The sequence below is a fragment of the Melanerpes formicivorus genome, unplaced genomic scaffold (genome assembly GCF_026170545.1).
Source record: "Melanerpes formicivorus ecotype bairdi unplaced genomic scaffold, bMelFor1.0.p_v2 SCAF_45, whole genome shotgun sequence".
Lineage (NCBI taxonomy): Eukaryota > Metazoa > Chordata > Aves > Piciformes > Picidae > Melanerpes > Melanerpes formicivorus.
In genome coordinates, this window is record NW_027142397.1 from 1,716,990 (window position 1) to 1,743,252 (window position 26,263).

General features: G+C 56.4%; 2 protein-coding genes across 4 annotated transcripts; both read left to right on the top strand.

Annotated features, from left to right (window-relative positions):
* Nucleotides 1–6,299: 6,299 nt before the first annotated feature.
* On the top strand, nt 6,300–13,534 carry IFNLR1 (interferon lambda receptor 1). Its single transcript, XM_068159147.1, has 7 exons — nt 6,300–6,532; nt 7,124–7,247; nt 7,770–7,951; nt 8,533–8,675; nt 9,649–9,805; nt 10,330–10,454; nt 10,717–13,534. The coding sequence occupies exons 1-7, from the start codon at nt 6,475–6,477 to the stop codon at nt 11,569–11,571; spliced, it is 1,644 nt and encodes a 547-aa protein (XP_068015248.1). The 5' UTR covers nt 6,300–6,474; the 3' UTR covers nt 11,572–13,534.
* A 1,593-nt stretch (nt 13,535–15,127) lies between these two features.
* Nucleotides 15,128–26,020, top strand: IL22RA1 (interleukin 22 receptor subunit alpha 1). 3 transcript variants are annotated; one of them, XM_068159149.1, is made up of 7 exons: nt 15,128–15,565; nt 17,994–18,126; nt 18,857–19,038; nt 19,991–20,175; nt 20,681–20,816; nt 21,290–21,411; nt 22,234–26,020. In XM_068159149.1, exons 1-7 carry the CDS (start codon nt 15,523–15,525, stop codon nt 23,155–23,157), a joined length of 1,725 nt encoding a protein of 574 aa, XP_068015250.1. In that variant the 5' UTR covers nt 15,128–15,522; the 3' UTR covers nt 23,158–26,020. The 3 variants fall into 3 exon arrangements, with proteins under 3 accessions (XP_068015250.1, XP_068015251.1, XP_068015252.1); XM_068159150.1 differs by lacking the exons at nt 17,994–18,126; nt 18,857–19,038 and having other exon boundaries at nt 15,129–15,565; XM_068159151.1 differs by lacking the exons at nt 15,128–15,565; nt 18,857–19,038 and having other exon boundaries at nt 18,032–18,126.
* Nucleotides 26,021–26,263: the final 243 nt, after the last annotated feature.

Here is a 26,263-nt window from a genome sequence, read left to right on the forward strand (position 1 = left end):
CCAAAATGACCCCAGCGATTGTCAGGTCAGGACGCTGCTGAGGCTCCTGGCTGTGCTCTCCTGCCCCACAGCAGTGCCAAGGTGCTGCTGGCTCACAGGAACCCTGCGAGGACTCTTCTGTGCAGGGACCCACGGGAGGGAGACAGCCAAGGGGACTGGCAACATCTGCTTGTCCAGTGAGACCTTCCTCCCCCCCTTCCAGTGAGACCTTCCTCCCCCCCTTCCAGTGAGATCTTCCTCCCTTCCAGTGAGATCTTCCTCCCTTCCAGTGAGATCTTCCTCCCTCCCTTCCAGTGAGACCTTCCTCCCTCCCTTCCAGTGAGACCTTCCTCCCTCCCTTCCAGTGAGACCTTCCTCCCTCCCTTCCAGTGAGATCTTCCTCCCTTCCAGTGAGATCTTCCTCCCTCCCTTCCAGTGAGATCTTCCTCCCTCCCTTCCAGCGAGAACCCTCCAGAGAAGGGGACCCTGTCTGAGAGCAGGAGAGCTGCAGAGCCACCACCTGTCACCCACCAGCAAAACTTCCCACGCTGGTGGCCTTACAGCCTGCTGTGTCCTCTCTTAGCTCACAGCCCTGGAAACCACATCCTGGACCTTTTAGCAGGGAGCTCCAGCCAGGTCCTCAAGGACAAATCGTCCTCGTGGGAACTCTTCCAACACCATCATGCCTGTTGGCACTTACAAACCCTGTCCTGCATGCTCAGCTCCAGGCTGCAGCCCTCCCCTCACAGCAAGAGCCCCCCTGGAGAGGTCTCCCAGGCCAGGTCAGTGGAGCTGGGACATTTCTTGCCCCCAGCCAGGGATGGGATTTTCCCCCCACCAGTCTCCCGAATGTTTAACTGGATCCTGAAGGCTTTATCACTTCTTTCACTGGGCTGTGTGGCTGGATTCACTTTGACACCAGCCCCTTTCTGAATTGCAAGCTGGCAACAATAAAAGGGAGAAGTCTTTAATTAGTTATCTGCCTAATTAACTTTTACAGCACCGTACAGCTCTGGCATCCAAATGCTGCAATGCAAAGCACTGCAGGCATTCAAACAAAGGCTCCTCCACCCCACCAGGGAGCTGCTGCCACTGGGGGTTGCTGGGGAGGGGCACCCCACAGCCTTGGCCATGCTGTGCCATGCTCCCTGGGTTCCTGCACATCCATCCCCCTTCTCCTGGTGATGTCCAGAGGGAAGGCACAGGCCACGAGTGGCTTCTCCACGCCATTGCCTCAGAGGGGCAAGGAGGCAGCTGAAGGGGCTTCAGGACTGAACAAGTGTTGTGGGGAGCAGCTGAGGGAACTGGGATGGTTTGGTCTGGAGAGGGGGAGGCTGAGGGGAGACCTCATTGCTCTCTGGAGCTCTCTGAAAGGAGGCTGGAGCCAGCTGGGGTTGGTCTCTTTTCCCTGCTGTCAAGTGATAGGACAGGAGGCAGTAGTGGCCTCAAGCTGCACCAGGGGAGGCTCAGGTTGGATACTGCGAAAACAAAAAGTCCTGCCAGAGTGGTCAGGGACTGGCACAGGCTGCCCAGGGAGGTGGTGGTGGAGTCCCCATCCCTGGAGGTGTTCAAGGCAATGGCACTTGGGGCCATGGTCTGGTGGCCATGATGGGGTTGGGTTGCTGGTTGGATCTGATGATCTTGGAAGCCTTCTCCACCCCAAACAATTCCATGATTCCATACTCCTCCTCCCCAGCTGTGCTCTCACTCTGCCACTGGGTGAAACACATGCAGGGGAAAATGCATTTCCTGTCTGCAAGGTGCTTGCAGAGCTCCCTGCATCCCCTGGCCATGCAGCAGAGTTTCACTGCCAGGCTCAGTCCCTCTGCATCCCACAGCCCTGAGCCAAGAGAGGCAGGGGGGCATCACCTCCTCAAGCAGGCAAAAGGCTCTGGATGAGGGCTCAGCTCTGGAGCCTGTGGGGTGACCCCAAGAGCAGAGCTTGGCTCAGAGGGTGCCAGAGGCAGGCAGCTAGAATGCAGCCTGTGTCTCTCTGTCGGAACTTGCAGGGTCCCCAGCGCCGTTCCCACGCTGGGAGCTGGGGGTTTCGGGAGGCCTGGTGCCCCCAGGACGTTCCTGTGTTGTTGTATCTGCACCTTGTGGGCTAGCACATGTTTGACTCTGTGTGCACTGGAGTTTCACTGCTGCTGCAAGCCCAGGCAGGCTCCCGAGCTGCTTTCAGCGTGAGCACAGAGGCGCTGAGCAGGGGAAGGGACAGGTTCCAGGAAAAGGGAGAGGAGCAGTGGCAAGCAGCAGGGCAGGCAGCTTGAGCCCTCTGCCCCGGCAGCACCACCCCAGCTGTCTGCCCCACTGCTTGGGCAGGCAGGGAGGGAAGGCAGAGCTTTGTCTGACCTCGGGCTGGGGCCCAGAGTACACAGAATCAGAGGTGGGGGAGGCTGGAAAGGACCTCTGAAGCTCATCGACTCCAGCCATGGATGCTGTGATGAAACCATGACACAGCTACAAGCCCTGGGCTGAGCTCCAGGGGCCAGATGCTTCCAGCAGGTCACTGCATTCTCCTTGCCATGCAGGAGCAGCACATGGAATGCAAACTCTCTAGCTGGTGACCCTTCTGTCAGGGGCAGTGCCAGCTGCAGCTGCTGTCTGCAGCCAAAGCCTTGCAGTTCCTTTAAGACCTCTGCCCCAGAAGAAAACATAAAGGGCATGAGCTGATTCACAGCCCTCCCGTGGGGAACAGCTCATGGCTGTGCTTTCGCTTTTCATTTTAAGTCTTTTCAGACCCGATTTGAACACAACCCAAGCCCATTCTCTCCTGGTGACAGCTTGCCCAGACGCCTGTCTGGGTCAAGGGGACACTTGCTGGGTTTTGCTTTACCATCTGGGATCACTCAGCTCTGCAGGGTGGTTAACCTCTTGTTTCCCCATAGCATTTTGTTCTTTGCTCATCTGATCATTTCCCCACGTTAAGTTTCCAAACTTGGTGACTTCTGAGCTGTTTGGAACTGCTCTGCCCCAGCCCTCAGCATGGCTTTGCAGGGAGAGCAGCCTGTCCTGCACCCAAGTGGCTTCCAGGGAGTCTTTGGAGCTGGCTGAGGTCTCACTTTCAGTTTTGTTCTGGGGCTGAAGAAGCTTTTCTCCTCTGGCCCTGCCATGCTCAATCACTTCTCCAAAGAGGTGGTGAAGGAAACCTTCCTCCCCTGCCCTCTGCTTTTACTTTGCCCAGCTCTAAAGCCAGGCCCATGCTGCCCACTTCTGTCCCCACGGTTACACCAGCTCCACCACCCCCAGAAAGAAAGAGATGGAGCCAAGGAGAGCAACCTCACGCTGCTGGAAGCTGGAAGCTCTGCTGGGAAGCTCTGCAGGAGGCTTCCTCAGAAGCCATGGCCAGCACCGAGCTGGCAGGAGGCAGGAGCGGTGCTGAGGGCAGCTGCTGCCAGAGCAGAGAGGTTAATTCAACAGCAGGAAAGCAAAAGGCTTTAAAGAGCAGAGGCTGAGTGACTAAAGGTCTTAGTCACTCGTTTACAGAGCTCTTAGGCAGAACCTTCCTTGAACATCATTTTTACCTGCATCAACTTCCTCTCAGGAACCCCTCAGACCATCCAGAGAGAGCTGCTGGGGAGTGCCTCTCTCATTCCCTCAGCAGTGTCCAGAGTGTGACCACTGCCCCCTCCTCTCCCCACTGAGCCTGAGCCATCTCACCTAGCACAGGCCTGTGAGAGCTGCCAGAGAAGAATGAATTTGGTCCTGCAGACACTGAGTATTTTCTTCCCCCTCCCCAAGCACTGAGTTGGAACTTTGCAGAGTTCCAGTAAAAACCTTCTCCAAACACATCTCCTCGTGGGGGGAAAAAAAGTTCTTAACCTATCAGAAAGAGACAAAAATCAGCTGCAGGAGGCTCCACGTGGAGGCTACTCCACGTTTGAAGACAGACTGGAAACATCCCTGCAGGGTGCTGAAGAGCACATCAGCAGGGTCAGTCGTGCCCGGGGCTCCACGGTTGGGTTTCCCCTGGTGCCACTCTCAGCAGCAGTGCCCTGCTCCAGCTTTCATCCCGTGGGGCTCAGCTCCCCCTCCTCAGCTCACACACAGCACCTGTGAGGGTGGGGTGGGAGCACAGGGAAGGAGCTGGGGTGCCTGCTGCCTGCTGCTGCCTGCTGCTGCCTGCTGCTGCCTCCAAAGGTTTCATGAAATCAAAGCACCCCTGGGGGTGTTTAAGAGCAGGCTGGATGAGGCTCTGTCCAGCCTGCTCTAGTGTGGGGTGTCCCTGCCCATGGCAGGGGGGTTGGAACTAGATGATCCTTGTGGTCCCTTCCAACCCTGAATGAAACTATGAAACTATGAAACTATGAAAGCACAGCCCAGACTGTGCCTTCCTCCCCAGACCAGGGCTGCACTTCCTGCAGTGCCCACCCTCAGGAGAGGAAGGCATCAGTCAGCCTGACTCAGGAGAGGCTGCAGGGTTTGCCCTGGTGCTCTGAATCATCTCTTGCACGCAGAGAGGCAAAAGGCAGCAAAGGGAGGGAGTCCCCCAGGAATCCTCAGTCACTGCAGCAGCGTGGCAGAGACCCAGCTGGAGATGAGGCATTGCCCTGAGGAACAACTGCTCCATCCTCCATCTCTCCAGAAGAAGGCTGATGTGGGGCACTGTCCAGGAGGATGCTTTCAGTCTGGAGAGGAGCAGGCTGAGAGGGGATTTAATAAATGCCTATCAATAGCTGAGGGCTGGGGGTCAGGAGGGAGGGGACAGGGACAGGCTCTGCTCAGCTGCACCCTGGGACAGGACAGAGGGCAGTGGATGGAAACTCCAGCACAGGAGGTTCCACCTCAACATCAGGAGGAACTTCTGCACTGGGAGGCTGCCCAGAGAGGTTGTGGAGTCTCCTGCTCTGGAGCCTCTCCAGCCCTGTCTGGATGTGTTCCTGTGTGACCTGTGCTGGGTTCTCTGCTCCCGCTCTGGCAGGGGGGGTTGGACTCGGTGATCTCCGGAGGTCCCTTCCAACCCCCAGCATCCTGTGAGCTGCGGTGCTGCGCTTGGAGCTTGCCGGAGGATGCTCTGCTGGAGGAGGAGGACTTTGTCTGCCAGGCAGCGACACCTCGCGGCTCAGCCCTCCCGCACCCCCCGGCTGCCGGCACAACAGTTGGGTTTTCCTGGGGCAGGTTCTCGGTCAGGCTGAAACCCGGGGGGGAGTTTTGCCACAGAGCCTGATGGAGCCCGGATTTCAGAGCAGACGTCCCCCAGGAGGCACTGATGGTGATGATGATGATCTGGGGAGGGACTTTTGAGGGTGTCAGGGAGTGATAGGACTGGGGGGATGGAACAGAAAGAGAAATGGGGAGATTCAGATTGGATGTCAGGAAGAAGTTCTGCACCATGAGGGTAGTGAGAGCCTGGCACAGGCTGCCCAGGGAGGTGGTGGAAGCCTCCTGCCTGGAGGTGTTTGCAGCCAGGCTGGAGGTGGCTGTGAGCAACCTGCTGTGGTGTGAGGTGTCCCTGCCCATGGCAGGGGGGTGGGACTGGCTGAGCCTTGAGCTCCCTTCCAACCCTGACAATTCTGATTTGATGATGATGATGATGATGATGATATTCAGCCCTTGCAAACACTACACCTCACTCCTCTTCGAGGGGAGCTGCCTGAGGGTTCTCAGCAAGAACTCAATGAGAACAGTTAGAGGCTGGAATCATCTCCCAGGGGAAGCTGTGGATTCCTCTGCCCTGGGCAGTCTGAAGGCTCAGCTTGCCAGAGTGCTGGGCCAGCTCATTTCAGCTCTCCCATCACCCTGAAAGCTTGGAGCAGAGGATCCTTGGGACCCCTCCCAAGCTGCTTCGGGGGTCAGAGATTTTTTACCCTGCTAACAGAAGTGAAGAGGTGAGAGCCTGGCACAGGCTGCCCAGGGAGGTGGTGGAAGCCTCATCCCTGGAGGGTTTTGAGACCAGGCTGGATGTGGCTGTGAGCAACCTGCTGTGGTGTGAGGTGTCCCTGCCCGTGGCAGGGGGGTTGGAGCTGGCTGAGCCTTGATCTCCCTTCCAGCCCTGAGAGTTCTGTGATTCTATGATTCCAAGAGCCAAGCCCTGTCCTGTTGTGAACACCAGACCATCCCAATGTCACACACTGGGGCTTGCCATTGCTGCTTCCTCCCCAGCTCTCTCGGGCAGTAAAAACTCCTTTGGTTTCTGTGAGTATCTCACAGCCCGGCAGGTGAATTCCAAAGGTCAGCTTCTTCCCGAGGGACCTCGGCAGGCAGGGCTCAGCCTGCTGCGCTGCGCCGGCAGCCAGCCTGGCCCGGGGATCAGCTGTGTTTCACTGGAGGGCGTTGTGCTGCAGTCTCGACACCCTCTTTTCCCTCCCCGAGCAGCCCGGCAGCAGCTCCTTCCCCGGGCCGGGGCTGGCCGTGGGCCGTACCAGGAAGCGCGGCCGTGGGCGCCCAGGGCGGCCGCTGCTGGCTCCGCCGGCGGCTGCCAGGCAGCAGAGCAGCAGGATGAGAAGGTAGCAGGGAAAACAAAGCCTCTCTGGAAGGGCAGAGCTGCGCTCTGGCATGTCCTCCTGGAGAGCCGGCGTCCTGACGGCGCTGTGCCTCCTGCAGCAGGCTGGAGGTACCGTGCGGCACCGGGGCGCTGCCGTTCGCTCCGCCGGGGGCCGGGGCGCAGGAGGGGAGGTGTGGATGGGCGCAGGAGGGGAGGTGTGGATGGGCGCAGCTCAGGCAGGCGAGGGATTCACATAAGGTGAAAGAGAAAGCTCTGGGGAGGCCTGGGAGCAGCCTTCCAGCACCTGGAGAAAGAAAACAGTACCTGCGTGAACGGTGGGGAGGGGCTGGTCCAAGGGCTGGGAGCACTAGGACAAGGGGCAAGGGTTTGAAAGCAGAGCAGGAGGGATCCTGGGTGATCAGCTGGGCTTGATGATCTTGGAGGTCTCCTCCAACCTGGTTGATTCTGTGGCATTAGGAGGAGATTCTTTACTATGAGGGTGGTGGGACACTGGAACAGGTTGCCCAGGGGGGTGCTGGAGTCCCCATCACTGAAGGTCAGGCTTGATGGGGCTCTGAGCAACCTGAGCTGGTTGGGGATGTCCCTGCTGACTGCAGGAAGGTTGGACAAGATGACCTCTAGAGCTCCCTTCCATCTCAAGCCACTCTCTGATGCTCTGCCACCCTTCACCGACCTCCTGGCCCCTGCTGTTTCACTCAGGCCAGGGCAAGCTCCCTGCTCCTCAGAACGTGACGCTGCTCTCCAGGGATTTTGACATGATCCTGACGTGGGCTCCAGGAGCAGGCTCCCCCCCAGGGGTGAGATACACTGTGAGGTATGAGAGGTAAGTGCTTGGGGGATGTCTGACTAGAAGCATGGCACAGGGAAAAGAGTGCTTGTGGCTGCCTCCTGCCTGGGGGTGTTCAAGGCCAGGCTGGATGAGGCCTTGGGCAGCTGAGTCTGGCTGAGAGGTGTCCCTGGGCATGGTGGGGAGGTTGGAGCAGAGGAGCTCTGAGGTCCCTGCCAGCCTGAGCCATTCTGGGATTCTGATTAGGATCCTTTCACCAAACCCAGTTCTTATCCATCTGTAAAGTGCTCCAAGCTGAGCAAGATTCAGAGCTCCATAGAATGGGTTTGGGCTGGAAGGGACCTTAAAGCTCATCCAATTCCAACCCCCATGCCATGGGCAGGGACACCTCCCCCAGCCCAGGTTGCTCAAGGCTTCATCCAGCCTGGCCTGGAACACCTCCAGGGAGGGCACAGCCACAGACTTGGTAGCATCCTCCGGAAGCCTTCCCTGTCTTGCTCTGGGAGCTGTCCCAGAGCAGTGAGTTTGATTTTCTGCTCTGCTTGTTCCTTCCCTTAGCCTGCAGCACCTGAACAAATGGAAGAAGGTTCCTCACTGCAAAGCCATTGAGAGCACCTCCTGCAAGCTGACCTGTGAGCTCCCAACCTACTTTGTCAAGGCTCGAGCTCAGGTGAAGGCTGTTTTGGGCAGCTCTCAGTCCCCGTGGGTGGTATCGCAGTTCAAGGAGTACTACCTGGATGGTGAGTGGCTGCCAGGCTCCAGCCTGGGGGGAAGGACATCCCAACAGGTGCTGGCAGGGCACACACCACGGGAAGAGAGACAAGCAGCTTGTGGCAGAGGTCTGGGGGAGCACAAACAACGAGGAGCCTTCCTCACCTGAAAATGAATTTGGTGGCAAGTGCCAGGGTTTGGTGCTCAGAGCTCTGCCTGAGCTGGCTGCAGGCCTGCCAGGACCCAGAGGGGCTATGTTAGAGCAAAACAAAGCTCTTCCTTTGCCTTCCCCATTCCTGCCTCCTGCAGAAGATGACAGAGGGAAGAAGTTCTTCCCCATGAGGGTGGTGAGGCACTGGCACAGGCTGCCCAAAGAGGTGGGGGAAGCCTCATCCCTGGGAGTTTATAAGGCCAGGCTGGAGGTGGCTCTGAGCAACCTGATCCAGTGTGAGGTGTCCCTGCCCAGGGCAGGAGAGTTGGAACTGGCTGAGCCTTGAGGTCCCTTCCAGCCCTGACAATTCTGTGCTTCTAAGTGCAGGGAAAAGCCTTAGTTCTGTGCAGCTGAGGCACAAGCTCCTGCCTCTGCTCATGCCTGCTCACTCCCTTGCAGTGGAACTGGCTCCCCCAGTGCTGAATGTGACCCTGAAGGACAACTCCATCCACGTGGAGGCCTCCTTCCCCTTGCCCCCCTGTGTGGAGACCTTGGTTTGGATGTATGACCTGAACTTTTGGGAAGCTGGCTCTGAAGAGAAGGTCAGTGGAAGTGACACTTCTGAGGTTAAAGGGAGGGAAGATGCCCAGCTTGGAAGGAAAGAGTTTCAAGTCTCTGGGTGCAAAGTCTGGAGGACATGAGATGGCCAAACCGGAGTGAAGACAAAGCCAGAGGGGGAAAGTGTCTCTGTGTGTGTCCCCAGAGAAGGGCAGGGAAAGTGGGGAAGGGTCTGGACAACAGGGCTGGTGAGGAGAGGCTGAGGGAGCTGGGGGTGGTTAGTGTGAAGAGGAGGTTGAGGGAGACCTCATTCCTCTCTCCAGCCCCCTGAGAGGAGGTTGCAGTGAGGTGGGGGTTGGGCTCTTTCCCTTGTACCAAAGGATGTGATGAGAGGGAGCAGCCTCAAGTGGCACCAGGAGAGGTTTAGGTTGCACATCAGAAGAAACTCCTTCAGTGACAGTGGTCAGGGATTGGCACAGGCTGCCCAGGGAGGTGGTGGAGTCCCTGGAGGTGTTCAGGAAACCTGGGGCCATGGTTTAGTGGCCAGGGTGGTGTTGGGCTGCTGGTTGGACTGGGTGAGCTTAAAGGTCTTGTCCAACCTTCCTTGATTCTGTGACATTTGTTCTGCCATAGTTTCCTATCCTGAGCAGGAAGCTGTGACCTGGAGGCTCCACTAGAACAGGGCTATAGCTGAGGTTTGAAGCAACCAGCTCAGGTACAGCTGAACAGAGCAGAAGAGAGCACAGCACCAGCTGGAAATCCTGCCCTAGAAGCCAGGAGGTGCTTGCTGAGAGCAGCAGGAAGGATAAGAGTGCCCTTTCCATGCACCTCCCAACCACTGCAGCCACACAACCTCCTGACCAGAAGTCCCTGCTCACTGCAGGGGGGTTGGACTGGGTGACCTTTGGAGGTCCCTTCCAGCCCAAACCATTCTGGGGGGTAAAAGGCTGGAGAAGCCTCTCCCAGGCAATGACAGCAGCACCTCTGCACCCCTCTGCTCTTTTTGTTTGCAAACAGAAGCAATATGAAAAGATCCTCAGGAAGCAGGCAGTGACCATTGACACCACTGCACTTCGAGGCAACTACTGCCTGAGTGCCAGATCTTCCTTCCAGGGCATTGGCTTCAAGTACAGCCACTTCTCCCAGCCACAATGTGTGCTGCTGACCCACAGAGGTATGGCCCTGCTGAGGAAAGGCTCTGGGGGGGCATCCAGTGGGGACTGGGGCAAGGCAAAGACTTCCACCAAAAGCAGCTTGTGCCACCAGAAAGAAAAGAGAGAGAAAAGAAACCCAAAGAACCCCAAAGGTTCTCCTCTTGGGCTGGGTGGGTGTGCTAGGGAAAGGTTCCTGCTCTCTGCAGGAAGATCTGGATTGAGACAATCCCATCCTGAAAGAGCTTGGAGCTCAGGAGATGTTGGCCCTGAGTTGTGCTCCTGAGGAAAGCTTGGAAATAGCCCAATTTGTCCTGGGAATCAGAGAGCAAAGCCTCAGCTCTGCCCTGCTGCCAGGGAGGCAGTGCCTGCTGCCAGAGCTCCCTGTGCCTCTGGCTGACCTCAGGGAGGTTTCTTTGCCTTCCTCTGTGTCTGTGGAATTAGGAGCTGGACTTTTCTGAGGGGAAAAGCTGACTCAAAGAGCCTCTTCTGAGCATAAACTGTGCCACCAGCAGGAGCTCACTGCTGTCTTTTTCTTCCTCAACAGGGCAGTGGAAGTTCCCCTTTGCTGTCACCATCCCTGTGTTTGTCCTGCCCATCTTCCTGACCACCCCCTTCCTCATCTGCCTGCTGAAGCAAGATGCTAAGCAGAAGAAGATGCCTCATGCTCTGGTATGGCTCCAACACTGAGGTCCTCTCCTGGCTCAGAGCCTTCCTGAGGGCAGCTGGGGAGGACTGGGAGAGTTCTGAGCTTCCCACTTGTCCCATGGGGACTCTGCTTTCCTGTTGCCAAACATTTCACAGAGGCACAGAATGGGTTGGGTTGGAAGGGACCTTAGAGGCCATCCGGTTCCCATGGGCAGAGACACCATCCACCAGGCCAGGTGGTGTCTTCCCAAGGCATCACCAACTCCCAGGCTCTCTCCCTTGGCAGGATTTGTCTCCTCTAAAAGCTGCTGGAGCAGACTTTCACTGTGAGCTCAGCACAAAGGAGTTCTCCAGGGCCTGCCTCACCTGCACAGAGCTGCCAGAGTCCCAAGGGAAGACAGCCAAAGCTTCAGCAAGAAACAGCCTTCCACGGATGGCTTCTTTCCTATCATCATCATCAGAGGAGGAGGAGGGCAGCAGTACTTTCATCCCATACATTGGAATGCCTCATTTTCCAAAGAGACCTCTCAACCCTCAGCCATCCAGGACATATCAGGGGAAAAGCAGCTTGGACTCTGGAACTGGAGATCTCTCTGTGGGGAGTGAGTCTGAGCTCGACCTAAGTACCTTGGACTCTACTTTCTTTCCACTGGGAAAGAGTGAGGTGGACACCTCGGGATCCCAAGCCAGTGAGAAGTCCTCCCTGTCCCACAGCTCCTCCCTGGGGAGAATCTCTCTCACTGATGTGAGATTCCCAGGGTCTGAGGAGCATGGGCAGCAGGATACAGGCTGGGAGGGATGCCTGGATGTGACCCCACTTCAAACACTGGCAGAGGGCACTTGTGCCACGCTGGCAGGAGCCCAGCACGGGCAGGCTCCTCACTTCACCAGGTATTACCAGAGAGCAGCTGAGCTGCACCTCCAGCTGGCTGAGACAGCCCAGCTCCAGCAGCAGCCCAGCTCCCAGCTGCTCCTTTCCTTCCAGACACTGCAGGGGGCAGAAGATGAAGGCATTGCCAGCGACTGTGAGAGAGACACGCTGGCAGCAGGGACCTTTGAAACCTCGGGTGTGGAGGGAAAGCACAGTGAGGTGTTTAGATTCAAAGGCTATGAGCGTGCACATTACTTGGGAAGGAGCTAGAGGGTCCCAGCTCTGTGGTGTGCCTGGGAAATGCTGGAGAGAGCCAGGGAGCCAGGCAAGGACACCTGAGCAAGGACACCTGGACAAGGACACCTGAGCAAGGGCACCTGGACAAGGACACCTGAGCAAGGACACCTGGACAAGGACACCTGAGCAAGGACACACAACCACCAGTGGTGCTTATTGTATTCATTCACCTAAGCAGAGTGCTGTTGATTCCCCTGCTGCTGTCTGCCCTGTCAAGGCACAGGGACACAGCTGGGGACTGCTTCCTGCTGGGCAGCTGCTCTGCCTTCACCCACCCCTGTAGGTGCTGTGCTAAGGTGCTAAAGCTCTGGTGGGAGGCAGCCATGAGCCCAGCTGGGGTGAGACACGGAGTGAGACCCCTGGTAGGGGTGGCACAGCAAGCACCCAGTGCCTTGTGTTCACTCCAGGCTTCAGAGCAGGGTGGCTTTGGTGTTGGTGTGTGAGTTATGGAAGGCAAAACTACCTCTGAAGCAGCAAAAGCACAGCCTGGAGCTGTGCAAAAGCATCAGCTGGGTTCTGAAATCAGGCACAGAGCTGTGCCTGCAGGTTGAGCCTGGGGCAGGGTGACCTCCTGGCATCCCACTTGGAGCTGCAAACCTGCAGCCCTGCTGGACTGGCATCATAGGATCACAGAGCTGTCAGGGCTGGAAGGGAGCTCAAGGCTCAGCCAGCTCCAACCCCCTGCCATGGGCAGGGACACCTCACACCACAGCAGGTTGCTCACAGCCACCTCCAGCCTGGCTGCAATCACCTCCAGGGATGAGGCTTCCACCACCTCCCTGGGCAGCCTGTGCCAGGCTCTCACCACCCTCCTGGGGAAGAACTTCTTCCTAAGACATTCCAGAGACGTTTGCTTTTGGTGGGATGAGAAGGTCTCCAGCTCAGCCTGCAGACAGCACCTTCCCTGCCTCAGGAGAGTGAGCTGAAGCCAAGTGATCAAAGAGTCTCTTTGTTTGTTTGTCTGTTTGTTTAGAACCCCTCCTGCTGTGCAGGATGGCAGAGAGCTGCTGGGGGCAGAGGCAAGAATGTTTGGATGCACAGCTCCACCTGTGTCTGCTGTTATGTTCCCCACAGCTGCAAGGGGGGACTGCAGCTCGCCCTGCAAAAGGTCTTGTGTTCGAAAAGAGGGCTTGGAGTGAAACCCTCCCAGGCTTCCCAGCCTGCTCACTCCGGGGCTCCACGGTCCTGGAGCATCCTTCTGAGCAAAGAATCAAATCAGAATCACAGAATGGGCTGGCTCAGAAGGGACCCCCAAAGCCCATCCACTCCAACCCCCTGCAGTCAGCAGGGACATCCTCAACCAGATCAGGTTGCCCAGGGCCCTGCTGAGCCTCACCTTGAATATCCCCAGGGATGGAGCCTCAAACACCTCCCTGGGCAACCTGCTGCAGTGTTCCACAGGATGTCAGGGGTTGGAAGGGACCCAAAGAGATCATCGAGTCCAGCCCCAGCAAAAGGCAGAGCAGAGACAAAGCCTCCCTTGCCTGGGCAGTGCTGGCCGGGTTGGTGTGCTTTGATTTGCTCTCTTCACACCTCCCAGCAAATCTCTCCCATCTCAGCCCAGCCCAAGGAGAAGCAGGAAAGCAAAGCCTTGGAATCCAGAGGGAGGCCCAGGACAGCCAAGCTCTGCCCTCAGAGCTGCCAGGGGCTTGGGGGAAGGTGTTAAAGCTGAACCAGGAGAAGAGTGTTGGAGGCAGGGGTGACAGGGAGGGGTTGGGAATTGCTCTGGGACTGAAATGTGCTAATTGCAGTCCTGGATTAAACCACAAAGGGGAGAGAAAAGATCCATCCACCAGAGTTTTCCTTTGGTTTGGTTTTATTTTCCCCCTTGCCTGTCCTCCCCAGAGAGTCCTTAGGGACCTCATCCTGCACTGTAATCCCTGCTGCTCATTTAGGCAGATAGAGATCACCCGAGCCCGATCACCACCCATCCTCTTGTGCAACCCAGGAAAGCCCCCGGGCTGCGGCTTACAGGAAGCTCCCAGGTTGTGTAACCTCTGCAGGATTCTTCTGGCACGTCACAGCTCTGCTAACAGCCTCTGGGATCAGCTCCTTGTCTTGGCCAGGCTTTCCCGGGGTGGAAAGGCTGCAGGTTAGCTGAGCTCCTGCTGGAGGCAGCATCCTGCTCCAGGAGTTCTCTCTGCAGGGCTGGAGACCTGCAGGAGTCAGGAGCAGCCTGAGCACAGCGCTGCCCCTTCCAGCCCTGAAGAGACTCCCAGACTGGTCTGGGTTGCAAGGGATCTTAGAGACCATCTAGTTCCACCCCCCCCTGCCATGGGCAGGGTATCTCCTGCTGGAACAGGTTGCTCAGGGCCTCATCCAACCTGGCCTTGACCTCTTCCAGGCTTGGAGCCTCCACAGCTTCTCTCTGCCAGTTCCAGAGCCTCATGGGGAAGAATTTCTTCCTAATGTCTCATCTCAATCCATCTTCTCCCAGTCTGAAGCCACCACCTCTCATCCTCTCACTCCATGCCTTCATCCCTCCCCAGCTCTCCTGTAGCCCCCTTCAGATCCTGGAAGGCAGCTCTAAGGTTTCCCTGGAGCCTTCTCTTCTCCAGGCTGAACAACTCCAGCTCTCAGCTTGTCCTCACAGCAGAGGTGCTCCAGCCCTTGGATCATCCTTTGTCCTTAGGAACTTCCTTCTGACACAGGCAAAGCTTCCACACTCTGGAAGCTGAAAGCCAGGTGTGGAATTTGAAACTTGGAACCAGACTTTTGGAGACCTTCAGGTACCTCAAAACCTCAGAGCTCTCCAGAAGGTAACCTCTCTCTAGAAATAAGGGCAGAAATAAACCTCAGAGCTAGAGTCTCAGAGCTAAATCCTCAGGTGCAGCACAATTTGCCTCACCTCTGCCCTCTCACAGGGCATTGCACAGCAGAAGCAGGAGGCTGTGAGGTGAGGGCAGATTAAAAGTGCAAATGGCATCAAAGCTACTCAGGAAACACCCTGGTGAAGCGCTGGAGTTAATTAGATGGCAGCCGTGCTGGTGCCTAGGTGTGCCCTGCTTAACAGAGCTGAGAGGTTTCTGCACTCCTCCAGCTGAGCTGGAAAGGACCAAATGAGAGCTCTGCAGCACTGGCATGGTCTGAAGCATCCAGCTTGAAGCAGGGCAGGGGACAGCAAGAGCTGAGCTGAAGAGGAGAGCAGAAGGGGCAATGATTGCTGTGGTGGTTGGCCCCGAGGGTAGAGCAGGGACAGAGGATGCAGAGATCCATGGAATAGGTTAGGTTGGAGGGGACCTCAAAGATCATCCACTTCCACTTCCACCCCCCCTCCCACCAGCCCAGGTTGCTCAAGGCCTCATCCAGCCTGGCCTTGAACCCCTCCAGGGAGGGGGCAGCCAGGACCTCTCTGTGGCAGTGCCTCCCCAGCCTCACTGGCAGGAATCTCTTCCTAAGCCTGGCTTTCATTCTAAGGAAGCATTTGGAGGCATTGCTTGAGGCAGTAGGTGCCTCACTCACAGCAGCTCTCAGCCCAGCTCTGTGCACAGCACCAACTTTCCATTGCCAGAGCTTTCAGGAGCCAAAGTTACCTGACCAGAAAAGCAAGCCCCAAAACAGCGCTCGGGGAGGGCTCGCAGGCAGGAAGCTCTCTATCAGCACTCTGCTCTTTGGCTCTCTTTCAAAAGCTGGGCATTTTCTAAGCCTCTGGCTTGTGCACCTTTGCACAGGGAGGTGTGTGTCCTGCCAGAGGGAGAGGTGCTGCCGGTGTCACTCCTTTGTCTCCCACACATGCGCAGGGATCCGCAGCTTGCTGACCTCCGATCCCGATGCAGCCGGCAGGAGAGAGCTCCGCAGCCTCTCGCGGGGGAGCGAACCCGACCTGGCCTCACAGGCAAGAGCTTAGCTCCTGTTGAAGGTGATTCACTTGCACCCAGGAAGGATCAGCTGCCTGCTCTCCCAGCCTGGCCTGCATAGCTCTTCATGAAGCAACTTCTGGTCGTCCTGGCTGTGCTTTCCCTGGCTGGTAAGTCGACTTCTCTCCTGTCGCTCATCGTGGCTGCTCCTGCCTGACCCTTGTAGCTCAGTCCTGGTTACTGAAGGAAGACCTAGAGAATGAGCTACTGTCTGAGGTGGCTCAAAAGGTCTCCTCCTTGTGGCTCTCTCCTTTTAATAGCTCCTAAGTGCAGTTGGTGTGCTCAGTGCTTTGAGGATCAGTAGGGAGAAGAAAAGATTCCTCCCTGTGAGGGAGTTTGCTGCTGGTGTGTTACAACCCAAGCCGACAGCAGCAAAGGACACAGGGGGGTTGGATCAGCTCCTCTGTGCCTTTAGAGGAGACAGATGTTGGAATAAAGGACACAGGGAGGTTAGGATCAGCTCCTCTGTGCCTTAAGAGGAGACAGATGTTGGAATAAAGGACACAGGGGGGTTAGATCAGCTCCTCTGCACCTTAAGAGGACACAGATGTTGGAATAAAGGACACAGGGGGGTTAGATCAGCTCCTCTGCACCTTAAGAGGACACAGATGTTGGACTAGAGGACACAGGGGGGTTAGATCAGCTCCTCTGTGCCTTGAGAGGAGACAAAATGAGCACAGGAACAGCCCTGATGAGGTACAAACAAGGAAGGCAACCCTGAAAGCCACTGAGTCCTGCTCCAGCTGTGTCAAGCTCCCCTTGGGTGAAGCAGGGACAAAGCTGCAATGTTTCCCAATGCCAGCTCTGCAGCAAGCAAGCTTTTCACCACCTGCTCCTGTGCCTGAGAGCTTAAGCTGGAGGGGAGGCACCTCAGCAAGAGCCAAAGCAAAGGGACTTTCACACTGTGGAATATCCTTGGGTTTTCCCTGTCCCTGCTTGACTGAGCCTGTGTCAGGCTGCTTTGCATACCTGTGTGGAGCATGGATGGCTGTGGGAAGATGGAGAGTTCCCACTTCTGATGTGCTCAGGGTATTGGTGACTCAGTTTTCGTGCTGCTCAGACAAGGGGAACCCACCCACATTGTTCCAACTGCTGCACTTCTGCCTTGCCAAGGAGGTGCTGCTGAGCCCTGTGAGAGCAGCTGAGGGCTGAACTGAGCTGAGGACAAAAGCTGGACCAGGCTGCAGCCATTTCTGAGTTGCTTCCCTGCCCAAATGCCAGCACAAGAAGCCCCAGGACTGGGTCTGTGCCTGTCTGCCTCATTCCCCTCCTCTGCAGCAAGCTCCTCTGACCTGCTGACACTCAGCTCCCCTCTGTGGAGGCAGCTGGAGGGAAAGCTTGGAGTGAAGGCCCAGGAGCAGCTGCAGTGCTGCCACAGCTGCTCAGTGTGGTCTTGTTGAAGTCACCCCCATTGTGGTCCCCAGTTTTCCCCTCTGTGAGAGAGTGCTGCTTCAACTTGCTCATCACCACACTTCTTCATGGGGGCACTCCTTGACTTTGTGTCCATGTACCAGCACCACAAGTGGGACTGCTCCTTCCCAGCAGGAGCAGGCTGAAGCCCAGGCACCCTCAAGGTGTTCATCAGCACTGCAGACCAAGGGTTGAGCAATCACAGAATGGTAGGGGTTGGAAGGGGCCTGCAGAGATCCCTGGGTCCAACCCCCCTGCCAAAGCAGGCTCAGCCAGGGCAGCCCACACAGCAGCACATCCAGGCTGGCTTTGGAAGCCTCCAGAGGAGGAAGGCAGAAATGCTCTCTGGGGATGTGTATGCAACCCAAAATTACACAGCTTGTAAACTGTGAAGGTTACTCTGCAAGTCAGAGAGCTTCAGGAGGCAGGTCTGGGCTATTCTCACGACAAGAAAGAGCCAGAAGCCTCTGGGACACTCCTGAGCAGTGCCTGCTCTGAGCCATTTGCTGCAGAGGGACCCTGCTGATGTTCTGCTCTCCATGGGCAGCTCAGACCAGGGGCACATCTGGCAAGGACAAGTGAGCCTTGTGTTTACCAAAGCCAGAACCCATCCTGGAAGAGGCAGAGGGCTCAGAAGCAGGGAGCTGAGCTGTTTGCCTTCTCCCTGGCACACCCAGAGCAGAGTCCAGGCTCCAGGGCTTTGCCTGTCTCTGCACACAGGCAATCTCCATCCCATAAAACACAGAGCCCCAGAGGTCAATGGCTGCCCCATCCCCACAGGTGTGAAACTGAATTACTTCCCTGAGCAGAGACATTCACAGCCAGCCTCCAAACCAGGCCTCTGCCCTTCCTTTCCCAGCCAGTTGACTGCTTTACCTTGGTGAGGAATCCAAGGGTTCTCTCTCTGACTCTTGGAGGGTTTTGAAGCCTTGCTGCAAAGACTCCTGACTCTCATTTCTCTGGGAGGCACAGAGGCTGACCTGAGTGTGGCTTGAGCTCTTGCTCTGCTCAAGCTTCTGCTTCCCACCCCACCTCCTGCTGCTCACTAGAAGCAGTGCTGGAGCTGTGCTCAGCCTGGGGCTGGGATGCCAGAGCACACTTTCCATGCTGGTTTCTTTGCTTCCCCAGGGACTGTGACTACAGAGAGGTCATCATGCCTGAAACAAGCAAGATTTGCCTCTACAAACTTAGAGAACATCCTGACCTGGGAAACTGAAGCAGATATCCCCCCTGGCACTCTCTTTGATGTCCAGTACAAACAGTAGGTGAAGTTTGCTGCTTCTCACAGGTCCTGTCCTTAGGCTCACTGCCCTCAGAGGGGAAGGGTGGAGGATGAGAAGCAGATTCTGCTGTTTCTGCTGCAAACCTGGCAGATGAGGCTCAGCTAAGCAAATATTTTCACCCCTTGGGTTGGCAGCTGTGCTGCAGTACAGAGCTGCTCCTTGCCTTCAGCAGCCTCCTTCTCTCTAGCCGGCAGTTTCCTCACCTGCAAAGGCAGCAATTGGCTTCCTCTGGTGGTGTCAGCAGAGCAAAGGCAGAGCAGTGCTGCCAGAGCAGGTGTGTGCCTGCTCCCTCTGGCCCTGGGCACCACTGAGAAGAGCCTGGCCCTGCCCCACCCCCCCCCCGGCCCCCACCCTGTAAGGATTTATAATCATTGGTAAGATTCCCCCTCCCCAGTCTTCTGCAGGCTACACAGCCCCAAGGCTCTCAGCCTTTCCTCAGGAGAGATCTTCCAGTCCCCTGCTCATCTCCGCTGCCCTTTGCTGCTCCCTGCCCTCCTCGCACTGGGGAGCCCAGGACTGGACACAGTGCTGCAGATGAGGCCTCAGCAGGGCAGAGCAGAGAGGGAGGAGAACCTCCCTTGCCCTGCTTGCCTGCTCCTCGGTGCACCCCAGGATGCCTTTGGCCTTCCTGGCAGCCAGGATCATTCTGGAGCAGGTTTGTGTTCCGCCCAAGGCACTGAAAGCTTTTGTTTCCCTCTCTCTCCTAAGGTATGGAGATAAAACCTGGCTTAGCAAGCAGGAGTGCCAGGGCATCACCCAGCCTTTCTGCAACCTCACTCGAGAGACAGAGAACTTCACAGAGCCTTACTACGGCAGGGTGAGGGCCACCGGCCACAGCCTCTGCTCCCCCGGCTGGCTGCGCTCCGAGCGCTTTGAGCCCCGCAAAGAGAGTAGGTACCGGAGCTGAGAGCCGCTGCAGCCTGCTGGCTGCCCCTCTCCCTCGGTCTGCAGCGTGCCCAGCTCGGCTCTGCCTCCCACTGCACTGCTGCAGCTTGATAGGAAGGGAGGGGAGGCCTGAAGAAGCCTTCACGTTGGGCAAGGAGACAAAGGGGCGAAGGCGCAGGGACGTCCCCGGGGTCTGAGAGCAGAGGGGGCTCAGAGGAGAGAAGGAAGAGGCAAATTGCCTGAAGGAAGAACTGCTGTGGAGGCAGAGGGTCAGGGGTAGGAAAGGACCTGGGAAGATCATCCAGTCCACCCCCCCTGCCAGAGCAGCATCACCCAGGGCAGGGCACACAGAACACATCCAGGTGGGTTTGGAAGCTCTCCAGAGGAGACTCCACAGCCTCTCTGGGCAGCCTGCCCCAGGGCTCTGCACCCTCACAGGGACAAAGTTTTCCCTTCTGTCCCCTCCTGTAGCACCTCCTCTGCTCCAGCTTGCCCCCAGTGCCCCTTGTGCTGTCCTTGGCCATCCCTGAGCAGATCCTGGCTCCAGCCCTGCACATCTTCATCCCCAGCCATGAGGGCAGCCCTCAGGCTCCTCTGCTCCCAGCCCCAGCTCTCAGCCTGGCCTCACAGGGAGACGTTCCACTGCCTGCAGCAGCTCTGTGGCTCCGGGCTGGACTCTTTCAAACAGTTCCCTGAGGTCCTTCTGGAACTGGCAAAGCTTGGGGTGAGAATTCTAGGGCCAAACACAGACTGCAGGTGGCAGAACCCTGGGGAAGAAGAGATCTCTGCTTGCCAGATTTCTGCTGTGCTCAGTGAAACAGAGCCCAAATCCCTTCCTGTGCAGGAGCAGAAGTGATAATTTGGAGTGAGCCTGGGGGCAATGTGTAAACACTGAGCTGATAATGCATCAGCTTTAACTCAACAGCTGACACTGCTCTGTTTTCCTCTCTCCTCCAGCTACTATTGGAGCCCCAGGAGTGAGCTTTGTCCCTTCTGTACGCTCCATCAAGTTCCTCATCCAGCCTCCCTACACCCCCCTGAGAGATGAGGGTGGCCACCAGCTAACTGTGGAGGACATCTACAGCAAGTTTGGTCCTGTTGATTACCACTTAACAATATTCAACCAAAGGACACAGCAAAAGGTAAAGCTCAGCCTGAGGCCACTTGGGTAAATCACATTTCTGGGGAGGACAGGGAAGGACCTCAGAGCTCTAATGTGTAAGGGGGTGGTGGGCTGTCATTTGCTCCCCCCAGGATTACCTTGGCCAGGGCAGCCCAGCTGGAAGAAAATGAAAGCTGCATTTACAAGCAAAGTCTCAGAGCAGGGAGGGGGGAAAGGGATTTTAAGCACTCCCCTAAAGTCCTGGGGAAGGAAGTGGAGTTTCCAGGGGTGCTGGATAAGCAGAAGGAAATAAAACTGCTGGGGATGACTTCATTAGCTCAAGCTTTAAGGAGCTGAAATGCAGCAACTAAAGGCAGCAGCAGCAGCAGACAAATTTATTTAGACCTCCACATCCACAAAATCATTACAGCCCTACAGCTCCTCCCTGGCAAATAACTTTTCATGCTGGTTTTCCAGCCTGGAGTGAAGCAAGCTGTGGCTTTGGCTTGTCTAAAGCACAGGGTTTTGCCTTTGTGTTTGAACAGTGGACAAAGAGTGAGCACAACAAAGAGTTCGAGGTCTCCAACTTGGAGCCTGACACTGAGTACAATGGAACAGTCTACCTCTGCCTCTTCCAGAAGAGGAGCAAGCCTCAGGTGTTTTGGGTTAGAACACAAGCAGGTGAGGTGGTTAACTGCTCCTTGAGATGTCCAGCTGGGATGCTGGATCCATAGAGGAATGGATTTTCACCTGGAGGGCTGGGGGGGAGGCCAGGCTGGAGGAGGCTTTGGTCTGGTGAAGGTGGCCCTGCCCGTGGCAGGAGGGTTGGAGCTGGATGATCTTGAAGGTCCCTTCCAACCCAACCCAACCCAACCCAACCCATTCCAGGGTTCTGTGAATCTATGACCATAGCCTTGAGAAAGACACCAAAGCAACACTGACCTTCCTCACTTAAACATCAGGTCACAGAGGCTGGAACAAACCTCTGAGGTCACCCAGTCCACCCTATGACCTAGCACCACCACATGGACCAGCCCATGCCTCTAGTCCTGTGAGACCAGCCCTAGAACACCACCTGCCTAATCTCCTGTGCCTTTTTCCAGCCCAGCTCTCTAAAGCTCCATCTCCCACTTGCTCTCTTCCCTCCCCCCCAGACAACACTTGGCTGCTCTACTGCTTCGTGGCCCTCGCCTTCTGCGCCGGCTTGGTGTTTGCTGCCATCAGTTATGTGATCTACAAATACATCAAGCAGCATGGGGCCCAGCCCACGGCTTTGGTGAGTGCTCAGCAAACCTTGGAGGTGCTGGGGACTGGCTGCATGCCCCTACCCAGCACTGCTGGCTGAGCAGGGGGAGGTGAGAGCACTTAGAAGTGTAGGCAGCAGGTCGAGGGAGCTGATTCTCCCCCTCTGCTCCGCTCTGCTCAGACCCCACCTGGAGCACTGCATCCAGCTCTGGAGCCTCTGCTACAGGAAGGATCTGGAGGGGCTGGAAGGTGTCCAGGGAAGGGCCACAAGGATGAGCAGAGGGCTGGAGCTGCTCTCCTATGAGACTGAGGGAGTTGGGGCTGTTCAATCTGGAGAGGAGAAGCTCCAAGGAGACCTCATTGTGGCCTTCCAGGATCTGCAGGGGGCTCCAAGAAAGCTGGGGAGGGACTTTGGAGGGTGTGAGGGAGGGATAGGACTGGGGGGGATGGAACAAAACTAGAAATGGGGAGATTCAGATTGGATGTCAGGAAGAAGTTCTTCCCCAGGAGGGTGGTGAGAGCCTGGCACAGGTTGCCCAGGGAGGTGGTGGAAGCCTCCTGCCTGGAGGTGTTTGCAGCCAGGCTGGATGTGGCTGTGAGCAACCTGCTGTGGTGTGAGGTGTCCCTGTCCATGGCAGGGGGTTGGAGCTGGCTGAGCCTTGAGCTCCCTTCCAACTCTGACCCTTCTATGATTCTATCCAGGCACCACCCTGGAAGTGTTTCAAATGAGCCTGGATGAGGCACTTGGGGCCATGGTTTGGTTGATCAGATGGGGTTGGGTGATAGTTTGGACTTGATGACCCCAAAGGTCGTTTCCAACCTGGTTAATTCTGTATTCTCTCAACTTCAACAGGACTTCAGAGGGATTCCATCATTCCAGCCTCTCACCCTGACAGTGGAACACATTATCAAGCCCATCAGCTTGTCCAAATCTTCACTTCTCTTCCCTGAAGTGCAGGCACCACAGATCAGTCACCGTCTGGACAGAGCCCTGGCGCCAGCACCGTGGTCCTTCCCTCCGCCAGAAACTGCCTATCAGCAGCAGGTGGCTGTGCCAGTGCTGCAGCCACCCTGCTTGGCAAGCACAGAGCCTTCCTGTTATGCTCCCCAAATCAGTCACCAAAGTGTTCCTGCTGCCACCTCCAGCAAGAATCTGTCCCTGACCTACGGCATGTGCATTGGGAGCACCGAGCAGCTCGACAGGAAGAGCTCCAAGCCAACCCAAGGGCTGAAGGAAGTTTCTCCAGGTGGAAATCTCACAACCCAGGGGCTGGATAAGAGCTGCAGCCATTGGGATTACAAAGGCCAGGGACCAAACTGGGCACTGTGGCACAGCAGTGACACAAGAGGGTCGGTTTGCTGGCAAGGGCAGCAGCTGGCACTGCAGACTGAAGGGGTGGGGAGCAATGAGCCTGCAGCCCAGCTGCCACTGGCCCTGCTGGAGCAAGGAGGATGCTACAGACAGCAGCCAGGGTCCTCAGTGACAGCTGACACAGACTACCTCAGGGAGGAGTCTCTATCAGCTCTCCTTTCCTCTGTCAGTACCAGGAACCACTTCCCTGGAAGGGACAGCACAGAGCAGTGGCTGCTGCCACATCCACATCCCACAACGAAACTGCAGCTCCCGGAGACTCCAGAGCAGCTCAAAGCAAGAGAGGAGCTGAGCTGCACAGAACTGAGCAATGCTGTGTCCCCAGATGCTGTCTCAGCTGGGGACAGTGACACTGTCCTGGCCATGTTCTTCAAAGACTTGAACTTGCAAGTGGTGTGGGATTAGGGGGGGAAAGGTGGGATTGGATTAGGATGACTTAGTGGCATTAAAATCCAGCTGATTGCTTGCATGAAATAGTGCTGTGGCCTGCAAAGAGTGCAGGGCAAATGAACACAGCTGACCTTGGAGGTGTCAGCAGGGCATGGAGCCCTCAGGCTCTTTCCACTGCTGCTCTGGCAGGGAGCTCCACCTCCTCCATCTCTTCTCCTCTCCTCTCCTCCATCTCTTCTCCTCTCCTCTCCTCTCCTCCATCTCTTCTCCTCTCCTCTCCTCCATTTATTCTCCTCTCCTCTCCTCTCCTCCATCTCTTCTCCTCTCCTCCATCTCTCCTCTTCTCCTCTCCTCCATCTCTTCTCCCCTCCTCTCCTCCATCTCTTCTCCCCTCCTCTCCTCCATCTCTTCTCCCCTCCTCTCCTCCACTTCTCCTCCTCTCCCCCACCTCTTGCATAGTCTCCACATGTCTTCTGGACTGCTTTAAAGGCTGAGTTAAGATTCCAGTTCCAATTCCAGGCTCAGTTAATTGAGAATGTAGCCAACATTCCCAGCAGAAGCTGTGTTTGCTCTTTACCACCAAAGACCCAGACCCAGGATATCTCCACTCTCTGGCAAAACAATCAGGTGCAGAACTACAGGACTTGGCACAGTGTGGCACAGTGGAAGCATCCAGAGCCTACTGGAGTTCTGCCCTTGGGGAGATGCTCTGTGCAAAGCAAAAGGCTGCTTCCATGGACAGCACTTGGCCTTTAGAGCTGTCACTGGAGCTGTGCTAATAGCTCCTGATGCAGCAGTGCTGTGAGACTACAGCTCCCCTGCCCAGCTCTTGATGCCTGCAGAAAAGATGAAGCCTTTTTCATCCCTGGTGGATTTGTTAGCTGCTGCTCACTTCTCTCTCTGAAACAATCAACATTCTCTCCTTCTCTTGAAACCCTCAGGGGTGGAGCAGCAAGGATCCCATTCCATGTAGGCAGGACTGTGAGGATTTACACTTCTCTCAGTCCAGCCCTCAGTTCACACTTCTACACTCAGCAATCTATCAACAAGGCTAAGGAGGTCTTGAGCTGCTTCCTCCCACCCTCACTGAGGCTGTTGGTGAGGAATGTGCTCCACTGGCATGGCAGAGAGGAGGCCACTATTGCAAAGGCCTCCTCTGCTCCTCTTAGCAGCACACCCACCACCAGGGCTGGAATGAACCAAGCCCAGAGTCAACTGAAAGCCAAATTCCTTTAGTGCTGCACTTTACCCAAAGCAAGGTGAATGAGGTTGATTCAGGGGACAAAGGAGGGAAGCAGAGCTCAGCCTGGTCTCAGCCTCAGGGTCTGATGACAGCAGGTTCAGAGAACTGAAACCACTTCTAGGAAGAAGAAAGGCTTTGAGTGAGACAGGGAAGTGCTCACATGAAGAGCACTGCCAGAAGCAAAGCTCAGCTCCTCTCACCAGCAGCACACTTTGGTGTTTTCTCAGTCCAGGGAAGCTGAGGCCAAGGGCTGCATTCCCCTTGCTTGAGGGTGATCCTGCAGGCAAACCACAGCCCTACAAAGCAGGGGGGAGGTGGTGAGCCAATCCAGGACTCAAAGAACAGTCTCAGAAACCTGAGAGGCAAAGGTCCAGCTCCTAACTGCAGCATCAGTAGGAAGCAAAGCACTGTGGCCGTGCCCTCAGAGGCCAGCAGGTCACAATGGGAGATGTGGTGAGGAGCTGGCAGGGCACAGGGTATGAAAGGCATTGACATGTGCATGGTCTGGGCAGCAAGCTGGCAGGGCACCTGCACTGTGCCAGCTTTACCTCATGCCATTCAGCATCAAAGCTTCTGTGGAATGTTGTTTGAGCCTTTTCATGTTCTCTGTGTCCAAACCCAACCATCAAAGCCAGCACAAGCAGTGGCAGGAGTTGCCCAGCCCAGCTGTGCTGTCCCCAAGGAGGGTGAGACCCCAGGGGGAACTCTCTGCCCCCTTGACTCCTTGCCTGCAGCAGCTGCTCTTCAAGCCAGTGGTGCCAGGATTGCCTGTGGCTGTTGCCTTGTGTCAACAGCATCCCCAGGATGCTGCTTGGGGAATAACCAAATGCCACCTGGTCCACGTTTCAGCTCATGCTGTGAAGCACAGCCCTGAGCACAGCATGGGCAGCGTGGTGTGGAAGGCAAGGGGGCCTTGGGAGAGCATTTGAAGATGCTGCTCTAAAATGCATTTGCTGTTTAAAAGCCTTTTCAGCCCCCCCTGCAGACCCCCTGGCACAGGGGCTGGTCGTGTCCAGCCCTTAATCAATGAATCAGCTTGGTGCTACAGGAGGAGAGATGGGAACTGAGGCACAGAAAACCTGGGGGCAGGTGTTCAGAATGTGTGCAGGTGCCTGAAGAGGCAAAGTGTCCACAGCTGGGAGGGTTGAGCTCTTCTTCAGGCACCTTAAAGGCTACACTGCCTCTGCCTACATTCAAAGGCTCCCCATGGCTGGAGTGATCTTCAAGGCTTCCAACCCTGACTGTTCCAAGACTGAGGGAGCTGGGGTTGCTCAGCCTGGAGAAGAGGAGACTCAGGGGTGACCTTATTGCTCTCTACAACTACCTGAAGGGAGGTTGTAGCCAGGCAGAGGTTGGTCTCTTCTCCCAGGCAGCCAGCACCAGAACAAGAGGACACAGTCTCAGGCTGTGCCAGGGGAGGTTCAGGTTGGATGTTAGGAAGAAGTTCTACACAGAGAGAGTGATTGCCCTTTGGAATGGGCTGCCTGGGGAGGTGGTGGAGTCACCATCACTGGAGGTGTTCAGGAGGAGACTTGCTGGGGTGCTTGGTGCCATGGGTTAGTTGTTTGGGTGGGTTGGATTGGTTGATGGGTTGGACACGATGATCTTGAAGGTCTCTTCCAACCTGGTTTGGTTTATTCTAATAAAGGTTTATTCTAATAACCCAGCTATTGTCCCATTCCATCCTGGTCTGAGCCATCCCAAAGAGCAGCAGCTGTGATGAAGAGGGCAGGCAGTGGGGAGAGACTCTCTGAGCCCTGCAGAGGTGATTCAGAGGCACTCAGCTTCCTGCTCTCATCGTGGCTAGGTCAATATTTACCTTTTAGGCCTTGTCATGCTCAGCAGGAGGAGACCAATTCTTGTCTCCTGAGTCACCTC

Bases quoted from the DNA above. Each gene is read 5' to 3' on its own strand.
- IFNLR1 (XM_068159147.1), top strand. From the start codon at position 6,475: ATGTCCTCCTGGAGAGCCGGCGTCCTGACGGCGCTGTGCCTCCTGCAG. The intron at 7,952-8,532 runs GTGAGTGGCTGC...ACTCCCTTGCAG, and splicing joins CAAGGAGTACTACCTGGATG to TGGAACTGGCTCCCCCAGTG. The intron at 9,806-10,329 runs GTATGGCCCTGC...CTTCCTCAACAG, and splicing joins TGTGCTGCTGACCCACAGAG to GGCAGTGGAAGTTCCCCTTT.
- IL22RA1 (XM_068159149.1), top strand. From the start codon at position 15,523: ATGAAGCAACTTCTGGTCGTCCTGGCTGTGCTTTCCCTGGCTG. The intron at 20,817-21,289 runs GTGAGGTGGTTA...CCTCCCCCCCAG, and splicing joins TTGGGTTAGAACACAAGCAG to ACAACACTTGGCTGCTCTAC. The intron at 21,412-22,233 runs GTGAGTGCTCAG...CAACTTCAACAG, and splicing joins GGGCCCAGCCCACGGCTTTG to GACTTCAGAGGGATTCCATC.